General features: G+C 51.9%; 6 protein-coding genes across 6 annotated transcripts; 3 read left to right on the plus strand and 3 right to left on the minus strand.

Annotated features, from left to right (window-relative positions):
* Positions 1 to 615: 615 nt before the first annotated feature.
* On the minus strand, positions 616 to 1,905 carry N7474_009519 (serine/threonine-protein kinase; the record flags this gene model as incomplete). The annotated part of the gene is made up of 2 exons (XM_057200929.1): positions 616 to 1,253; positions 1,320 to 1,905. The coding sequence occupies 2 exons, from the start codon at positions 1,903 to 1,905 to the stop codon at positions 616 to 618; spliced, it is 1,224 nt and encodes a 407-aa protein (XP_057048916.1).
* Positions 1,906 to 4,647: 2,742 nt separating this feature from the next.
* Positions 4,648 to 5,550, plus strand: N7474_009520 (uncharacterized protein; the record flags this gene model as incomplete). The annotated part of the gene is made up of 1 exon (XM_057200930.1): positions 4,648 to 5,550. The coding sequence occupies one exon, from the start codon at positions 4,648 to 4,650 to the stop codon at positions 5,548 to 5,550; it is 903 nt and encodes a 300-aa protein (XP_057048917.1).
* A 1,937-nt stretch (positions 5,551 to 7,487) lies between these two features.
* N7474_009521 (carboxypeptidase Y) lies at positions 7,488 to 9,140 on the plus strand (the record flags this gene model as incomplete). Its single annotated transcript, XM_057200931.1, has 4 exons — positions 7,488 to 8,057; positions 8,107 to 8,470; positions 8,530 to 9,002; positions 9,069 to 9,140. 4 exons carry the CDS (start codon positions 7,488 to 7,490, stop codon positions 9,138 to 9,140), a joined length of 1,479 nt encoding a protein of 492 aa, XP_057048918.1.
* Positions 9,141 to 10,036: 896 nt separating this feature from the next.
* On the minus strand, positions 10,037 to 12,523 carry N7474_009522 (putative serine/threonine protein kinase (Prp4); the record flags this gene model as incomplete). The annotated part of the gene is made up of 3 exons (XM_057200932.1): positions 10,037 to 11,508; positions 11,563 to 11,786; positions 11,841 to 12,523. 3 exons carry the CDS (start codon positions 12,521 to 12,523, stop codon positions 10,037 to 10,039), a joined length of 2,379 nt encoding a protein of 792 aa, XP_057048919.1.
* A 466-nt stretch (positions 12,524 to 12,989) lies between these two features.
* N7474_009523 (uncharacterized protein) lies at positions 12,990 to 13,311 on the plus strand (the record flags this gene model as incomplete). Its single annotated transcript, XM_057200933.1, has 3 exons — positions 12,990 to 13,011; positions 13,071 to 13,160; positions 13,214 to 13,311. 3 exons carry the CDS (start codon positions 12,990 to 12,992, stop codon positions 13,309 to 13,311), a joined length of 210 nt encoding a protein of 69 aa, XP_057048920.1.
* A 325-nt stretch (positions 13,312 to 13,636) lies between these two features.
* Positions 13,637 to 15,083, minus strand: N7474_009524 (uncharacterized protein; the record flags this gene model as incomplete). Its single annotated transcript, XM_057200934.1, has 2 exons — positions 13,637 to 14,903; positions 14,962 to 15,083. The coding sequence occupies 2 exons, from the start codon at positions 15,081 to 15,083 to the stop codon at positions 13,637 to 13,639; spliced, it is 1,389 nt and encodes a 462-aa protein (XP_057048921.1).
* Between the last annotated feature and the right edge of the window lie 173 nt (positions 15,084 to 15,256).

Raw genomic sequence — 15,256 nt, forward strand, 5'->3', positions numbered from 1 at the left:
ATGAAAATCGTGAAATAAACAATAGTAGTGACAACGTCCACCCGGAAATAGATATAGACGAAATAGATAACAAGTGCTGTGCTTGTGTTTCACCAACTTTCGCGACGCCTTCCAAAACAAAAAAATAAAAAGTGTGTGTGCGCATGGCGTTCGACCCTCAGAAAACTGAGGGCGTTTTTTTCTTCAAATCGTGCCTCCCAGGGAATTATCATTGCCATGCGGATAAAAAAAAAATTAACAATCGTAAAGACATCCTCCGCATGGGGTCGAAATATTAAAACAGGGCGAAAGAGTGGCCGTCAGCCGCATGTGAATAAATCACCGGCTCAAGAGAAGTGCAAGTCCAGACGGAGTGTGGAGTATCCAGGGGACATGGCCATGCAGGTATAATATCACGCAGGTTGGGTCGGGCTAGAAGAGAAGTGATCCGGTCCAACGGTAATAAAAAAAAAGTAGGTGAAGCAAGAGGAGAGTTTTGTGGCCGAGTCCCAGGAATCATCAAGAGGGGGGAGGGAGAGTCGGCCCAGCGAGAAACGAAATTCAATGGCGAGAATGTACAATCCCAGGCCAGTGGGTGTCATGAAGCTGCGTTAATGGGGAGAAAGAAAGAAATCCTCAGCAGACCAGGATGGGTTGCCCTGTCAGAGTATCCGCAATAGGAACGGGGGGTTCGATGCAGAAGGGCAGTGGCGCGAAACCCATCTTGCAGTCCGGCACCTGCTCCGATGGCTCGGCCCACACACTGCCCATATCCGAATAGTCCTCGGTGAGGGCGGATGTATCAGACACAGCAGACTCGGAGAAGGCAGAGTAGTGCGACGAGTCCGAGGAAGAAGCAGACGAGGGCTGAGCATCCAGGGGCTGGTCCACAGGGCCGGTATATGGCATCTGGGGCTGAGTGAGGAAGTCGGTCGGGGCAGCAGTCGGGTTCGACACCCAAGGGGCCATGGGGTTCTCCGTGAAGCGCGGGCAATCCACAATGAGCTGGCGCAGCTCGGCAATGGTAATCCGCTTACTGGGGTCGCATTCAAAGATACGGCTCAGGATGCAGACCATCTCCGTGGACAAGGGCAGTATGGACTTGAGGAAGAAGGGGTCCTTGAGGTAAGCCCGGAAGGTGGCATCTTCCATTGAGGCGCGCTTCCATGGGTTGCGACCGCAGGTCAGGTTGACCAGCATAACGCCCAGGCTCCAGACGTCGTTGGCAGCAGAGGCATAGCATGACATCGGGCGCGGGTTGGACTGTTGGCATTCTGTTTCACGCAGCGCATGCAGTGGTTAGTACCGTCTCGCAAAACATGTGGAGCAGAAACACATACCTGGCGACATGTAAAATGTAGAACCGCATCCGAAATCCGAGGTAAAGTAATCCGTGGTGGCGAGGCCAAAGTCGGCGAGCTTGACCGTCATTCCTTGGTCAGTTACCAGCACATTTTCTGGCTTGAGATCCCGGTGGTAGATCCCCATGTTATGGCAGAACTGCACGGCGTCCAGTAGCTGGAGGAATACCCGCTTGACCAAGGGGTCGTTGCCGACAAAGTTCCCTTTGTCGGTGATGCTGGAGAACAGGTCTCCCTCCGGGCAGAACTCCATGACGACGTAGGTGCAATCCACGGAATCCATGATGCGGACCAGGGAAACCACATTGGGGTGTGCGCTGGCCAGGTGGTGCAGTTTGATCTCGTGTTGCTGGAACTTGAGCTGGCGGGGATCCAGGCCAGCCTTGTTGAGGGCCTTGACGGCGTATAGGACGTTGGTGTGGATGTCCACGGCAGTGTAGACCACTCCATAGGCTCCGACACCCAGGATGCTGGTGAGCTCCAGCCGGTTGGCCAGGAGCAATCCTAATCGGTCCTCTGGCGCACAGCGACGGAGGGTGGGTGATGGGGGAGGTGTAGGGAGCATGGTCGGAAACATTTTATTTCTGGCGTCTGCACACTCCCGGGCGGGAAGGCAGGTAAAAAGAAAGAGGGGGAGAGAGAGATGGAGGGAGAGGAAGAATTCCAGATCCAGGGAGTATGAAGGGTCCAAAATCCACGGCAATAATAATCCAGGTCAAGAAACCATTCCACGGCGGGAAATAGGGGAGAGAGAGAGAGACCAGGCTGTGGCTAGCCTAAGAGGAGGGAAGAGGAAAAGGAGAAAAAGAGGTAGGGAGAAGAAAGAAAGGAGTGAAAGTGAAGCAGAATGAGAAGAAGTGCAGAAGGGAGAGTAGAAGAAGGAAGAAACTCAGGAGGCTGCTGCTATACGAGAACAACAATAATAATAGTTAGCCTCGTGGGGCGGGCCACCACCCAGTCAATGATGCGTCGAGTCGCGTGGTTGGGGACGGGCCAGCGTGGCGTGGGAGCAGATGGACCAATGATCGGGTCGACCATCTGTGGCAATAGGCCAGGGAGGGATGTTGCCACGATTATTTCACCGTCTTTTCCAAAGTGAGGCGATGGTGGAGGGCCGCTCTGGCCCTTCATTGCCCCGAACCGGTGGATCCGGGCGCTTCCTTGCTGCCTGCTGACTGGTGCCTTGCACGGATCATGGCGCACGCACCCGGATCCTTTGCCTGGCTCGAGGGAGGTCTGGACTTGCGCTCCCCCAACAGGGCTGTGCTGGACCGTGCTAGTTGTCCTCTTTGTGTCGCGCATCCACCTGCGTCATGTTGCACCACTCAGCTCGCACACAGGGAAGTCAGGTGACTGGATCTATCACATCGGTGCCTCCCCTTTCTCCTGGATTATATGCCAGTGCACACCGCCAGAAGAACCATCACAACCCAAGTGCCACCCCCTCAACTCTATCCGCCGGTGTCCATCGGCACTTGGTCCTAGTACATGGTCAGAGTGGCGGGGGATTCGCTCCCATCGAGATCCTGACCCACTGGCTCTTTTGACTTTGATGCTTGCGGATGGATGTCTTGCCACTCTGAGCAACTCTACGAGGAGTAACTCTCTGAGGAGTCACTTAGCTTCAACTTTGACTTTGCAGCACGACTCCTACTAGGTGTGGCAACGGCCAGGCAAGGCAAAAAAGGCAAAAGGGAACTTGCCCCTGGGTTCCACGATCGGCACGCTGGATTATTGGCCGTGATTTTGCCTTCCAGAAGTCTCTATACATCATGACCGTTGTAGAGAAGTCACCACTACGGTCCACAGATCCCCGCCTTACTGGATACCTCCTATGTAGTTTAGTAGCCGCCTTGCCGAGTACATACAGACGGACAGGAGCAGAAGAAAAAGAACACTGCGACAGCGACAACATCCCATTCCACCGTCTTGTACTCCTCTCATTTTGCAGCACACCACCACTGGTCTACTCGTAGTACATTATTGTTACTATTATCCACAGAGTACGTAGCACAACAGGGAATATTCCCAGCAGAATACGAAACAAGGACAGACTAATAATCAGGGAGGCCAATCCAATCGGGACCTTTCCTCCCACCCGAAATCCCAGGTTCGGTCCTCATTTGTTCCCACTGCGATGGTATCACATCACGCCCGTGGAAATTATTAAGTAAGTTATTGTGGTCCCGGGGAAGGGGAACAAAGAAAGAATGATGATTATGAGTGTCAGGGGTTGGGTGGAATACCCGACTGCTGGATTGCGGCGTCGCCGGCCCATGCCTATTATTGTCATTCGCTGGGCGGTTATGATTGATTACTTCTCTCCACACGATCGACTCAACCACCCTTAGCTGGTTCCATGGGTTGGAGCTAGACGTCAGTGGAGAAGCTGGTGATCTAGAACCCTTGTGCATGATTGCTGACGCCTCTTGGGTTTCCAAGTCAGATCAGGCAGTCGCCCCGTTGACTCAGGAGTCAGTCTGTGCCTGTGAACACGGAAATCCGGTTTCGGCTGCCTTGGATGATTGGTCTGTTTCGGCACTTCTCCCTGGATTCACGAGCCCAGCAAGGGTGTGGTTGGGGTGGCTGAGGGGAAGAGGGGGAGGTGAAGGTGGCGAGAGGGAATAATGAACGCCTAGTCGGAGTGATGAAGTCACCGAAACATACGATTTGAGTCCGTTCTGACTCCCATCTCCACACGTTTTGGCCACCACCTCGACGTTGTGAACTTGGACATCCCCGCCTTGCTCTTCTAGCCCTGCTTGGCCACCCACGAACTCTAATGGCAACCTACAGTAGTATACAATCGCGGCCGTTATTGCCTTGCATGATCCGAAACACCGAGCTCGATGCTCTTTTAAGCCCTAATCACATGATGCGCTAACCCTAATGTGAACTGCCTGTAAATAACAGGGTTGTAAATATTGGTCAATCGATACCGGAATTTTGATTATACCGGTATGGGAATTACGGGTTCTACTGTACTTCTCAATCTATCTTTGTATATAATTATGTAATGGAGCGTACAAGCTATTCGTACAATAGTGAAGTATTTAATACTTGGCGCGTCTTGGGTGTAGACCTAGAAAACACGCTAACCTCCAAGGTCACTAGAATAGGGAATACGGCCTTCCCAATATACATCTGTCTCCACTGCTTACCACGTGATATCAAATTTGACAGGGTTGTTACCCCTTTCTGTCTAGGTATAAATAGGCAGGACCGTTCGTACTAGTGACCGCGCCTGTAAATATTACTACTTCTCCCACATTTGGACGCGTTTATTTCCTTACCTACGCTCGCTACCATGAAGATCGCTCCTTTCTGGGTGTCTATCGCCCTATTAGTCCCACGGGCTTTAGCAGTCCCTACTGAATCCAGTAGCTCTACGGCCGCGGCACCAACATGTACATCTTCCCTCATCGCCAGTCTCTGCAGCTACCCGGATCCTGGGCCAGACTTTGCCGTCGCCATCGACAGCAGGGCATCCTGCTGGGACTACTGTAACGCCCACCCTCCCTGCAACTTTGTTATCTTCGATGCCGGCAACCCTTACACGGGCACCGGCACGTGCTGGCTGTACCCCGGTGAAACTTTTGATGCAAGCAAAGGTAGTTCGAATTGCGGCAACCCCTACCTGTCCGTCTATAGCCAGCCCGTGTGTGCTGGCGGGAGCGCAACCACCACTGCTGGCGCCTGCGCCGCTACCGCGACTCCCTCTGCTATTGCGTCGGTCTGCGGGTACCCGACGCCTGGTGACAACTGCTGGTACAGTTGTTCTGCTAGTACGGATGCAACGAACTGCTTGAGTCAATGTGCAAAGGCCGATTCCTGCAACTATGTCGTCTTTAATCCGCATAATCCAGACAACTCGCCGTACGCCTCGGGCACTTGCTGGATGTATCCGAACGGCACATTTAACGCTGGGTCTGCGACCGCTTGTAGTGGTGCTCCTAAGCAGTTTGTGTATAACAACTTGTGTCCCAAGCCATCACCTTCATCGTCTGCTGCGGATGGCTCTAGTGGCACTGGAACTGCAGGCACTGCTCCGGGCTCAACTACTGGCGCTGCTACGGGCTCTAATGGCACTGAAACCGCAGGCAATACTACGAGCTCAACTACTAGCAGCAAAAATTCTGCGCCTACCGGCCTCTCGCTCACTAATCCATCGGCTATAGGCGTGGCTATATTAATATGGCAGGCCCTTTAATGATATCCTTGTATGTATTGGTTGTTTGTTCAGCTAAACAAGCTATTGGAAATATTATACCATATATTAATTGACTTCGTATGAGATCACTTCTCCTCGTGTATCTCTCGCTATTGTAGAGGCTATGTTGCGTTTCCTTGCGATCCGTTGCTATCAAAGCGTCTCTATCTCGAAAAACGATACCTTTTAGATGAAAACAAACGACAGGCTCATTGTGTTTAATACACTATAATACAGGTGCCATAAATTTTTTTATACGTATAGCATGCCCCTGAAACGAACGTAGTGAGAGGAAGGGGACTAATCAATGTGCAAGTACGTGCGCGTCCGCGAAAAAAAGGAGCTTGTCTCCGTAGGACCGCTACTGCTACGCGCCCTGCCTGTTCGTCCTCCGCCTTGCCTTTTCGAGTCTAGTGTATCAGGGCTTTAAGGCTTGCCATCTGTATATGCAACTTCACTGCACGTTTCTTCGATCTGATTCCCTCGCTTCCGATTCTCGAACTCTCTTTTACGGTGACGCTCTTCCCGGATTGCCACCTGTACCTCTATGCAACTCAATTGCTTTCCTTCCACTTTCCTATCCAACTCTCCCTTGTGTGCTGCCGCTCCACAATGGTAACTCACCGGTCTTGTGGTGATTGCGGGCACTACGTTCGTCTATCTAGAACTATCTAGCCGCCGCGGTGCCCTGTGTCCCGCTTGGCGTGCTTGCCGGCCCCGCTTGAAGTGCATCCTGCTCGCGCTGCGGTGTTCCGATTCTTATAAGCTCGTCCGATCTTTGCTGCCGGGGTTGCTAAGCTAGGCGCATTTCTGATGTTTCTTGCCGGGACTGTGGGACCCCTTTTCCCGCTCGGCCTCGCATAATCCGTTGTCCCAACTGTAGGTCTAGAAGATCGACCGCTTCACGAGTGCCTATTCATTTGAGCCGCTTCCAAACAACCTCCTTTAACCCCTTTATCAATTGATTCTAGCAATCAAATCCCCCTCAACGAAGTGGTCCCAAAACTCTATCTTCGTTGTGTCCTCGTACACAATCTACATAGTCCGATAGTGTATCCTTCGCCATCCACAAGGGACTTGGCTTCCTTCGCTAAGAATATGAATCTCGTATACATGCTTCGAACATATTCCCCCCTCAGATTTCTCAGTCCTATAAAAGAGAGGGTCAAAAAGAGAGAGTCAAAAAATAGAGGGCCCAACAACATAGGGGCAGGAATCTGCTGTTTCACCAACTGCCCTTTGAATTGTGACTTGTCGGGAGTGTTGAAATCGATTGGCCAAGTACCACCACCATTCCTATACACTGTCTCCGGCGAATCATACCATGTGCATTTGGTAATACCCTAGCGGCCCCCGGCTCTGCTACGAGAATTTTTATTTTTTTTTATTTTTTTTAATCTGCTGAGGCAAAAGTAGGTTTTGGCGAATCCAATATCCCCCGGCCACCTACGTAGTTTATTTGCATGCCTTATTCCGCAGGCTCCACAGTATTCATCGACTGGTACGAATGAACACGCCGGCTCCCTATTGGTGCTAGACATATCTCCCTTGTCCAAATACCCACAAATCCTTCCCTTAGGACCCATCGTACGGTCTATATTTTGACAGATGTTCTAGATCGCAAAGATTTCTGTTTCGGGCTAAAACTGAGTGCCTGATTCCCGAAACAGAGGCTATGCTTGGCCATTAGCAAAGCGTTTTGCTACGGAAAGATTTCTTAGGAAAGGCGATGTAATCGTGTGTCTCGGACTATTTTTCAATCTGTATGAGTAGCCACAAAATCACTAGCCACAATTGCGCTACGAATGCGTTTCCCTCGATATTTTGATGCGGGGGGTTGCGTTGCGTAAGCAAACACAGAGGACAAGGCTCAACTGCAACCTTGTCAATAGCTCTTCACTCTCCTAGTCACTATACCACGACATACTCTATATTCAATGTTATTCCTGTGTTTCACGATTCTACTAGGTCTTAGCTACGCCGCAACGCAGCAAGTCTTGCGACCTGAGAATGATGACGGCTTTCGCATTATACAAAGTCAAACTTCGCCGGAACACTCGATCCGTATTCGAAAACAAAACGAATCACTCTGCGCGGCCAATTCAGCACAGTACACAGGTTGGCTTGATGTTGGACGGAGACATCTATTTTTTTGGTACTTTGAAAGCCAGAACGACCCCGCCAAAGACCCATTAATCCTGTGGATGACAGGTGGGCCCGGGGTGTCTAGTATGATCGGTCTATTTAATGAGGTCGGTCCTTGCCTTGTCAACGAGCACGGAAATGGTACCGACTACAACCCATGGGGCTGGTCTCGAAACTCGTCGTTACTTTTTGTTGATCAGCCTGTTGGGGTTGGGTTCTCTTACCTCGAAGAGGGCGATGATCTACCCAGCGACTCGGCTGGGGCTGCGGTGGATATGCACCGATTTCTGCATCTATTTGTTTCAGAAGTATTTCCACACCACCTTAATAGCCCATTGCATCTATCGGGTGAATCATATGCGGTTAGTATAGCTCCTGTCTACAAACTGCGTGAGAAGCCAACTTTTACAGGGAAAATATATCCCGGCTCTCGGTTCTCAGATAGTGAAACAAAACAAACTCTATCCCTCTGAGACTCAGATCCAGCTTCGATCGTGTCTGGTGGGAAACGGTTTAATGTCGCCGAAAGATGGGATTTTCGGATACTGGGAAACACTATGTACCACTAACCCAGGCGTTTCAGAACCGGTGTTCAACAAAACCAGATGCGATACCATGGCTGCTAGCATGCCTCGATGCATGGAAGTTATGGACATTTGCATCAGAAACCCAGATCCAGCTGTGTGTAATGCCGCGGTATCGGTTTGCTATGAAGGAGTTATGAGTTGGTACGATGACGAGTCGTCGTACGCGGGCGGCCGCAACAGATTCGACAGTAAGTTAACAACAAACCACTGGACGGAGGCCTGCGGATTTTTTAATATGCACTCACAGTCACGGTGCCTTGTGAAGTGGACTACATGTGCTACGTTGAGGCTGTCCGCGTCGAAGAGTACCTGAACACTCCAACTATCTGGAACGCACTCTCGGTTCCGAAGCAGATTGATAAGTTCAATATCTCCTCCGATGCGATTGGCCGATCTTTTGAAAGGACCTCAGACCGAGAGACGTCCGTGTCGGATCAAGTTGCTTTCCTGCTTCAGAACCAAGTTCACTATCTAGCTTATCAAGGCAATAGCGACCTTGCTTGTAACACCGCTGGAAATCTTCGCTGGGCGAATTCGCTTGTCTGGAAAGGACAGCCTGAGTTTACCTCCAAGTCGTTGCGGCCGTGGAAATCAGCGCTTGCTGCAACTGGCCAAGACGAGATCGTTGGAACAATGAAAGAGGTCCGAGTCCGGACAAGTGATACCGCAAAAATTGAATCACGGTTTGCTATCGTGACTGTGGATCATGCAGGTCACATGGTGAGTAAGCTCAAAGTAAGGATTCGATATTAGGCAGATACTGACTTCATTTTGTAATCTCCATAGCTGCCGCAAGATCGCCCTGATGTGGCATTCGATGTGATGACACGGTGGATCAGCGGAGCTACTTTTAATTGAGCAACGAAATATTGCACTGTATGAGGTTAAAATATGATCTAGTGTTTACAGACACGACAATCGCAGTGTCATCAGCCCTCACCCTTCGGTTGCGGGAGACCTTACTTCGAAGGACATCCTGTAGTTTGTTCTCTGGAAACAACCACCAGTAGACGCTTGGAGCCAGAACGAGGTCTTCCTCCATGTCCTTTGATACAACCCGGTTGTTGATTTTAACCCGCCACTCTATGAGGTAGTGGGTACAGGTTGGCGGGTATTCATCGTAAACTCTATTCTCTTCCCACTCAGATAACTGAAGTAGCTTGAGAGTATTTGTTCGTGATTGGCTTCGAATATACTGGTACTTGGTCGACCAACATACAACACGAACTCTCGAAAAAATTCCATCCGATTGTGCACCTCTTCCACGGTCCGGGTATTAGCCATGCTGGTGGCTTTCTTCGTTGGTCTATCCTTATCCTGTTTCACACGCATGTTGACTTCCGACTCGCAAATTCAAAACTCTCTATACACTTTACATTCTTACAGCCCTCTTCTTTTCGTCGTTTTAGGGCCGATGCGCGCCCCGCGCGCGTCTTCCAGTTGTAATATTCAGCCTCAGAACTTTTTTTTAAAATACGGTACTTAACATATTTGGTTTAGCGTATCAATTGATTAGGGTTTGAAAAAGCATCGCTCTGTTTCCGATATGGAAGGCAAGAACGGTCGCAACTGTACGCTTGCCTGGAGTAAAGGGCATACAGTGTAGATGGCGATAGAACATGAACATGGTAATGACAATTAGGCCACTCCAACTATGTGAATATGTGAATACTGTAGTACGTGGATACATTTCTGCGATGTAAACCAACCCCCTCCACTCGAACGCCAGTAAGAAACAAAACACCGTCTTCCGTCTAAACCTTGCGCGTCAGAAATGGATGTTTCAGCGCATCTGCGGGCGTGATCCGCTTCTCAGGATTGAGGGTCAGGCACCGGTCCAAGAACTCCACAAACAGAGCCAGGTCCTTCGCTTCGCCGTCCTCCATCCCCCGCGTGCCCTTGCCCATCAGCCTCGTCTTGAGGTCGCGCGTGGGTTTTTTGAAGTCCACGATGCGCGTGACAGGCCGCCCAGTGATCTTGTCTTGCTCCGTGCTGTGGAAATTGAGCATGTCGTCGAAGTGGAGGTGCGTAAGAGAACCGCGCCGCAGGAGCTTCGGCGGGTACTTGCCCCGGCATTCCATGATCGAGCGGAGCATCTGGTTGTTGTTTCGGCCGGTAAAGAGGATCTTGCCCGTGTACAGCTCGAAGAGCGTGCATCCGATGGACCAGACGTCGATCGCGTAGTCGTATGGAATACCCAGAATGATTTCCGGGGCGCGGTAGAATCGACTGACGAGATACGGCGTGATTTCGTTCTCCGAGGCCGGTGACGCAGATCCCAGATCGCAGACCTTCAGCACGTTGCGCTGCTCGTTCACGAGAAGGTTGTCAGGTTTCAAATCAGCGTGCAGGATATTGCACTTGCGCATGAGGCTCAGGCCAAGAAAGATCTGTTGAGCGTAGGCTCGCATCGCACGCAGGTTCAGGCCGACATCTCTTCCAAACTTCTTCAGAACCTCGCGCAGATTCATGCTCAGGTTCTCAAACACCATGCACAGATGACCCTTGTGATCGAAATACCGCTCAAACTTGATGAGATGTTTCTTGTCTTCGGGATCGGCCTCGTGGAGTTGCTCCAAGATTCCAATCTCTTTCATACCGGCCTTGCGCATTGTGTCGTTCTGCCGTATGATCTTGACGGCCACCAAAGCTCCCGTCTTCGAGTCGGTTGCGCGCACAACTGACGAGAACATTCCCTTGCCTAGATTCTGCTGGACGTGGTATCGGCCGTTGATCAACTCCCCAAGTCGAACTTTGTAGTACCCTTCGTGATCATCCCAGTTGTCCATCATGCTGATATCCAACTCTTTGGGCTGGGGCACAGCAGACATCGCTGACGCATGGGCGGGTTGCGCGTCATGTGTGTCCACCGCAAACATGTCGTCGTCGTCTTCGGCGAACATATCATACGGGTCCTTTGCTTGTGGCGGGGGTGGTTGTGCCGGCTGCTCCGCGGGTGCATCTGGGAGGAGAAGATCCTGCTTGACAGTTTGGGTTTCATCGTACGCCGCGGATGATATGTCCTCTTCCCTGCTTTTACCACCATCAAGTTTCTCCCTCTCTTCTTTCATATCAAGAGTCGGGTCGTAATCAGCTGCAAAAGGTTCGTCGTCTTTATCAACGCCATCCACAGGAGCGTTGGAGTTAACCAGGTCGGTATCTTTTCCAATCCTAAAATCAGAAAAGGACTCCGCGGGAGTTTGGGATGGGGAACGTTGGGGAGAATCTAGAGAAGCAACGAGATCAGCGCGATTCAAATATGACAATGCAGAAAACTCACCCAATGGGCTCTGTGCACTAAGAACTTCGGTGCCGGGCGTGGACGAATCCGTGTCGCCGTTGCCGATGTGCAGTGCTTTCAGTTGTAACGGGTTCGCTTGCCCACGATACTTGGCCCGAATAGCCTCTCGGCGTTTGCGACGAGCTTCCAATGCAGCAGCCTCATCAACTGGTTCGGAGAGCTGCTGTTCTTCGGCGCTGTCTCCCGCTACCGAGGCGTCCGTTCTATTGTAACAATTAGTCCACTCGCTTCTATGACAAGACGCAGAAATAACATACTCATCGGTCACGCGGGCATGAAGCGAAGAGGCTTTGTCAACCTGATTCTCCCGAGTTTCAGCATCAGGCTTTGCATTCTGCGCGGCGTCCACTGGCTTTCGTCGCTCGCTCACTAACTGTTCTCCCGCCAGGGGCCCGGCACCCGTAACCAGTTCATCACCCGTGTACTGCTTCGGCTTCCTCGTTTCTCGGTACGGTGATCTGCTGTGAGTGCGCTGCCGCTTGTCTCTGCGTCGATCATAGTCATCGGAATATCGCAACCCGCCACCATAGCTCTCCTCGCGATCGTAGTCGTAGTAAGATTTCGGCCGCCGGGTCCCCTGGTCATAGGGTCTGTCGTCGTGTCTGCGGCGAGGTGGTGGAGGCTCGTGGCGCGTGGATCGGTTGTCGTAGTGATGATCATACTCATCATCGCGTCTGCGCTTGTAACCTCTAGAGTCCCGATAGGGGGAGCGGGATCTCGAGCGAGATCTCGTCTTCGACCGCCGGCGGCGTGGCGAGCGACTGCTCCTCAGCGACGCGGGGGATCTGGGCGCAGAGGAAGTACTAGCTCTGCTTGGACGGTCAACAACGCTGGTGCCATTAAGAGGAGGTTGTGACGCAGTTGCCTTCATCTCCGAACCTGATTCGATGATCTCACCCTCAGAAGGGGTCGATGGAGACCTCGACCTGTCGTGCGCCATGGCGTCTGGTCTTTGTATTCTGCTGTTGTCTCTTGCGCTGTGTTCGGCCTTTGGAGGAGGCCCTTTGGGAGTGATGATCACTCGGTTAGCGTGGGGCCCAAGATAGTAAAAAGAAGCTTCGCAAAGGATCGTTGAAAGTCCAACCGGCTTTGAGAGGCCTGCCTTCGCACCACAGCCTTGATATATCGCTTCAGCACATGTCTCGTGATACTCCAGTGAAACGTGGTGGGGAACTGGGCAGAAAGAGTCAACGGTGAGCTCGCGCCAGTATAGGATTGAGTGAAGTCTGAAGAGGTGAGAGTTGAGCTGGGCGAAGAGAACGAATGAGTCCCCGAGAGGGAAGGCGGTCAGCAGGGATTGTCTATGATAAGCCCCGCGCCTCCAACTATTTTTTTTTCCCCTTCTTTCTCTGCAAACGTCCAAACACCGATCTTTTCCTTGTGTTTATCGATTTCCACTTATCAAAATGGGTGGCCAAAGCAGAGAAGGTATGCAGGTTTTATACTCCCCCTGAAACAAACAGTCTGGCTCACTACCCCTGCCGCAGGTGGCAAGGTCAAGCCCCTGAAGGCGGCCAAGAAGGACAAGAAGGATCTGGATGAGGATGATCTTGCCCACCGCGAGAAGCTGAAGGCCGGTATGTAATTTAGGTTTTGGCGCAGCCTAATTCATTCACTGACAAGGCAACAGAGGCCAAGGCAAAGAAGGAGATGGCCGAGATGGCCAAGGGCAAGAAGGGCCCGCTGAACACCGGTCAGCAGGGGATCAAGAAGTCGGGCAAGAAATAGAGAATACTGTTACGACTCACGAGCCATGTTCAACGACGGGAAGGTGTCTGTCTGATCTACCCGAGCAATATCAATCCATCTAGGGTGGTGTCCACTTCACTTCAATATCTACAGATGTTGCATTTGCATAGTCCGAATGACCAGGAAAGTTATGTTCACATAAAATCATCAATGGGGAGCACTTGAAAGGAAAAGAAGAGGGTATCATCATCCATGTCTTGTAACGTCAAACCGAGGAGGAAATCGAAAGTACGCAGCATCCAACTGAAACAGGAAAAGGATGGTTCGGTCGAGGTGTCATGAAACAAATAAAAGCACAAAGGCGTTAGCTGGTGACGCGCTTAATCCAGAGACAGCTGCCATCGCCCGAGTTCTCGGTTTCATCCAAGCGCCGCCAAGCCCGAGCGACCTTTAGGCCGATCTCATGTTCCTCGCGCTTGAGATCTGCAATCTCATTCTCAATGCTGGATACGGTCTTCTTGACCTCAGCCTTGGCTGCCATGTCATAGGCAATGGAACTGGGTTGAATAACCTGGGTCAACTCATGGACCACGGTCTCTAGATTGTGCCTGCGCCGCTGGATCTCGGTCCGCTTGGCCTCCAATGATGCAATACGTTTTTCGGGCGTCTGCTCGCCGATGGCTTCAGCAGGCTGGGGCTGCTCTGGGCCACTTTGAGACGGAGTGGGCTTGCGCACGGGCTTTTTCGAACTCGGCATGCCGCCGGGGACAGGGCGTGTCCGCGACATGACCGAGGGGAAGTCATCTGTAGACTGGGCATCGAAGTTGACGCTGTCCCGCGGGCTCTGAGTCTGGCTGCCAATCTCCGTTGCCGTGTAGGTCGTGGCACTGAAGCGGCTCCTGGGCTCATCGGAGATCATCATGTTCGCAATTGCAGCTTCGAATCGGGGATCAGATTCATACTGCTGTTGTTGCAGCTGTCGTGGAGTGTGGCGGCCGCTGCCAGCTGTTTCCGCTGTCGCTGGCCGCTGGATTTGCTGCTGGGAGGCACCGCCAGTGATCGTTGTCGTCACGGACGGAGTGAATCCGATGCTACTCAGCTGGGGACTGGCGTCTGTGGCGCTGGCACGTTTCCAGCTGGAGAAGTGCGTCCGGGAAGAGGATCTGTTTCTGGGTTCTGCTGGCGGGGGAGGGAGTTCGTTCTTGGAGAAAGTGCCGATTCGGCTTCGAGCCTCGGCGAGCTTCTTCTTGGGATGGAACTGTTCTCTGCCCCAGCTGAGAAGGCTCGAGCCGGTGGATTTGTGGAATGTAGTGTCGGTTGGATTCACCTGGCCCGCTTTGCCGGCGTTGTTGTTGGTCGGTTCACCCGAGTAAGCGTCCCAGCGAGTGGGCTGGTCGCGCTTGACAAGTCGAATGGATTTCTCTGTAGGCAGCGGGGGATCTGGTTTCGCGGCAGGCGGGATGTTCTGCGAATCTTTGCGCTCGTGAAAGAATGGAGGCGCTGTTTCTTCGATGGGGGAGATGCTAACACTGCTTCGATTGTCATCGGTAGGGTGCAAGTTGGGCGACACCAAGGGCGAAACGTCCGAGTGTCGTCTGGCCATGTCATCATGCACCGGCCGTGACGAATCACTGGGGCGATCGTCAGACAAATCCCAGCAAGATATAAATTAATTGAGGTCAGACTTACTTGGGCAGAGACGGTAGATCTTTGACGGAAGGAAACCTGTTCTCCACGGCTGCCTTATCGACCAATGTAGGGTTGCCAATGGACGGATTCTTCGAGCGATGGAACGGACCTTTGGACCACATGGTGACCTGTCCAGTGGATGGCAATCAGAATGCTGTTGTCGATCGCTGCGGGGCGGAATTGGAGAATGTGATGGCTTACAGAGATAGGATGTGGGAAAGGAAAGATCAGGAGAAAGGAGTAGAGGGAACCAGGCAGCGCTCAGGCCTAAGTTCAGGGCCAAAGGGGTTAACAG

Source organism: Penicillium riverlandense, assembly GCF_028828495.1.
Source record: "Penicillium riverlandense strain IBT 135883 chromosome Unknown utg000008l_segment0_segment0, whole genome shotgun sequence".
In the NCBI taxonomy this organism is placed as follows: domain Eukaryota; kingdom Fungi; phylum Ascomycota; class Eurotiomycetes; order Eurotiales; family Aspergillaceae; genus Penicillium; species Penicillium riverlandense.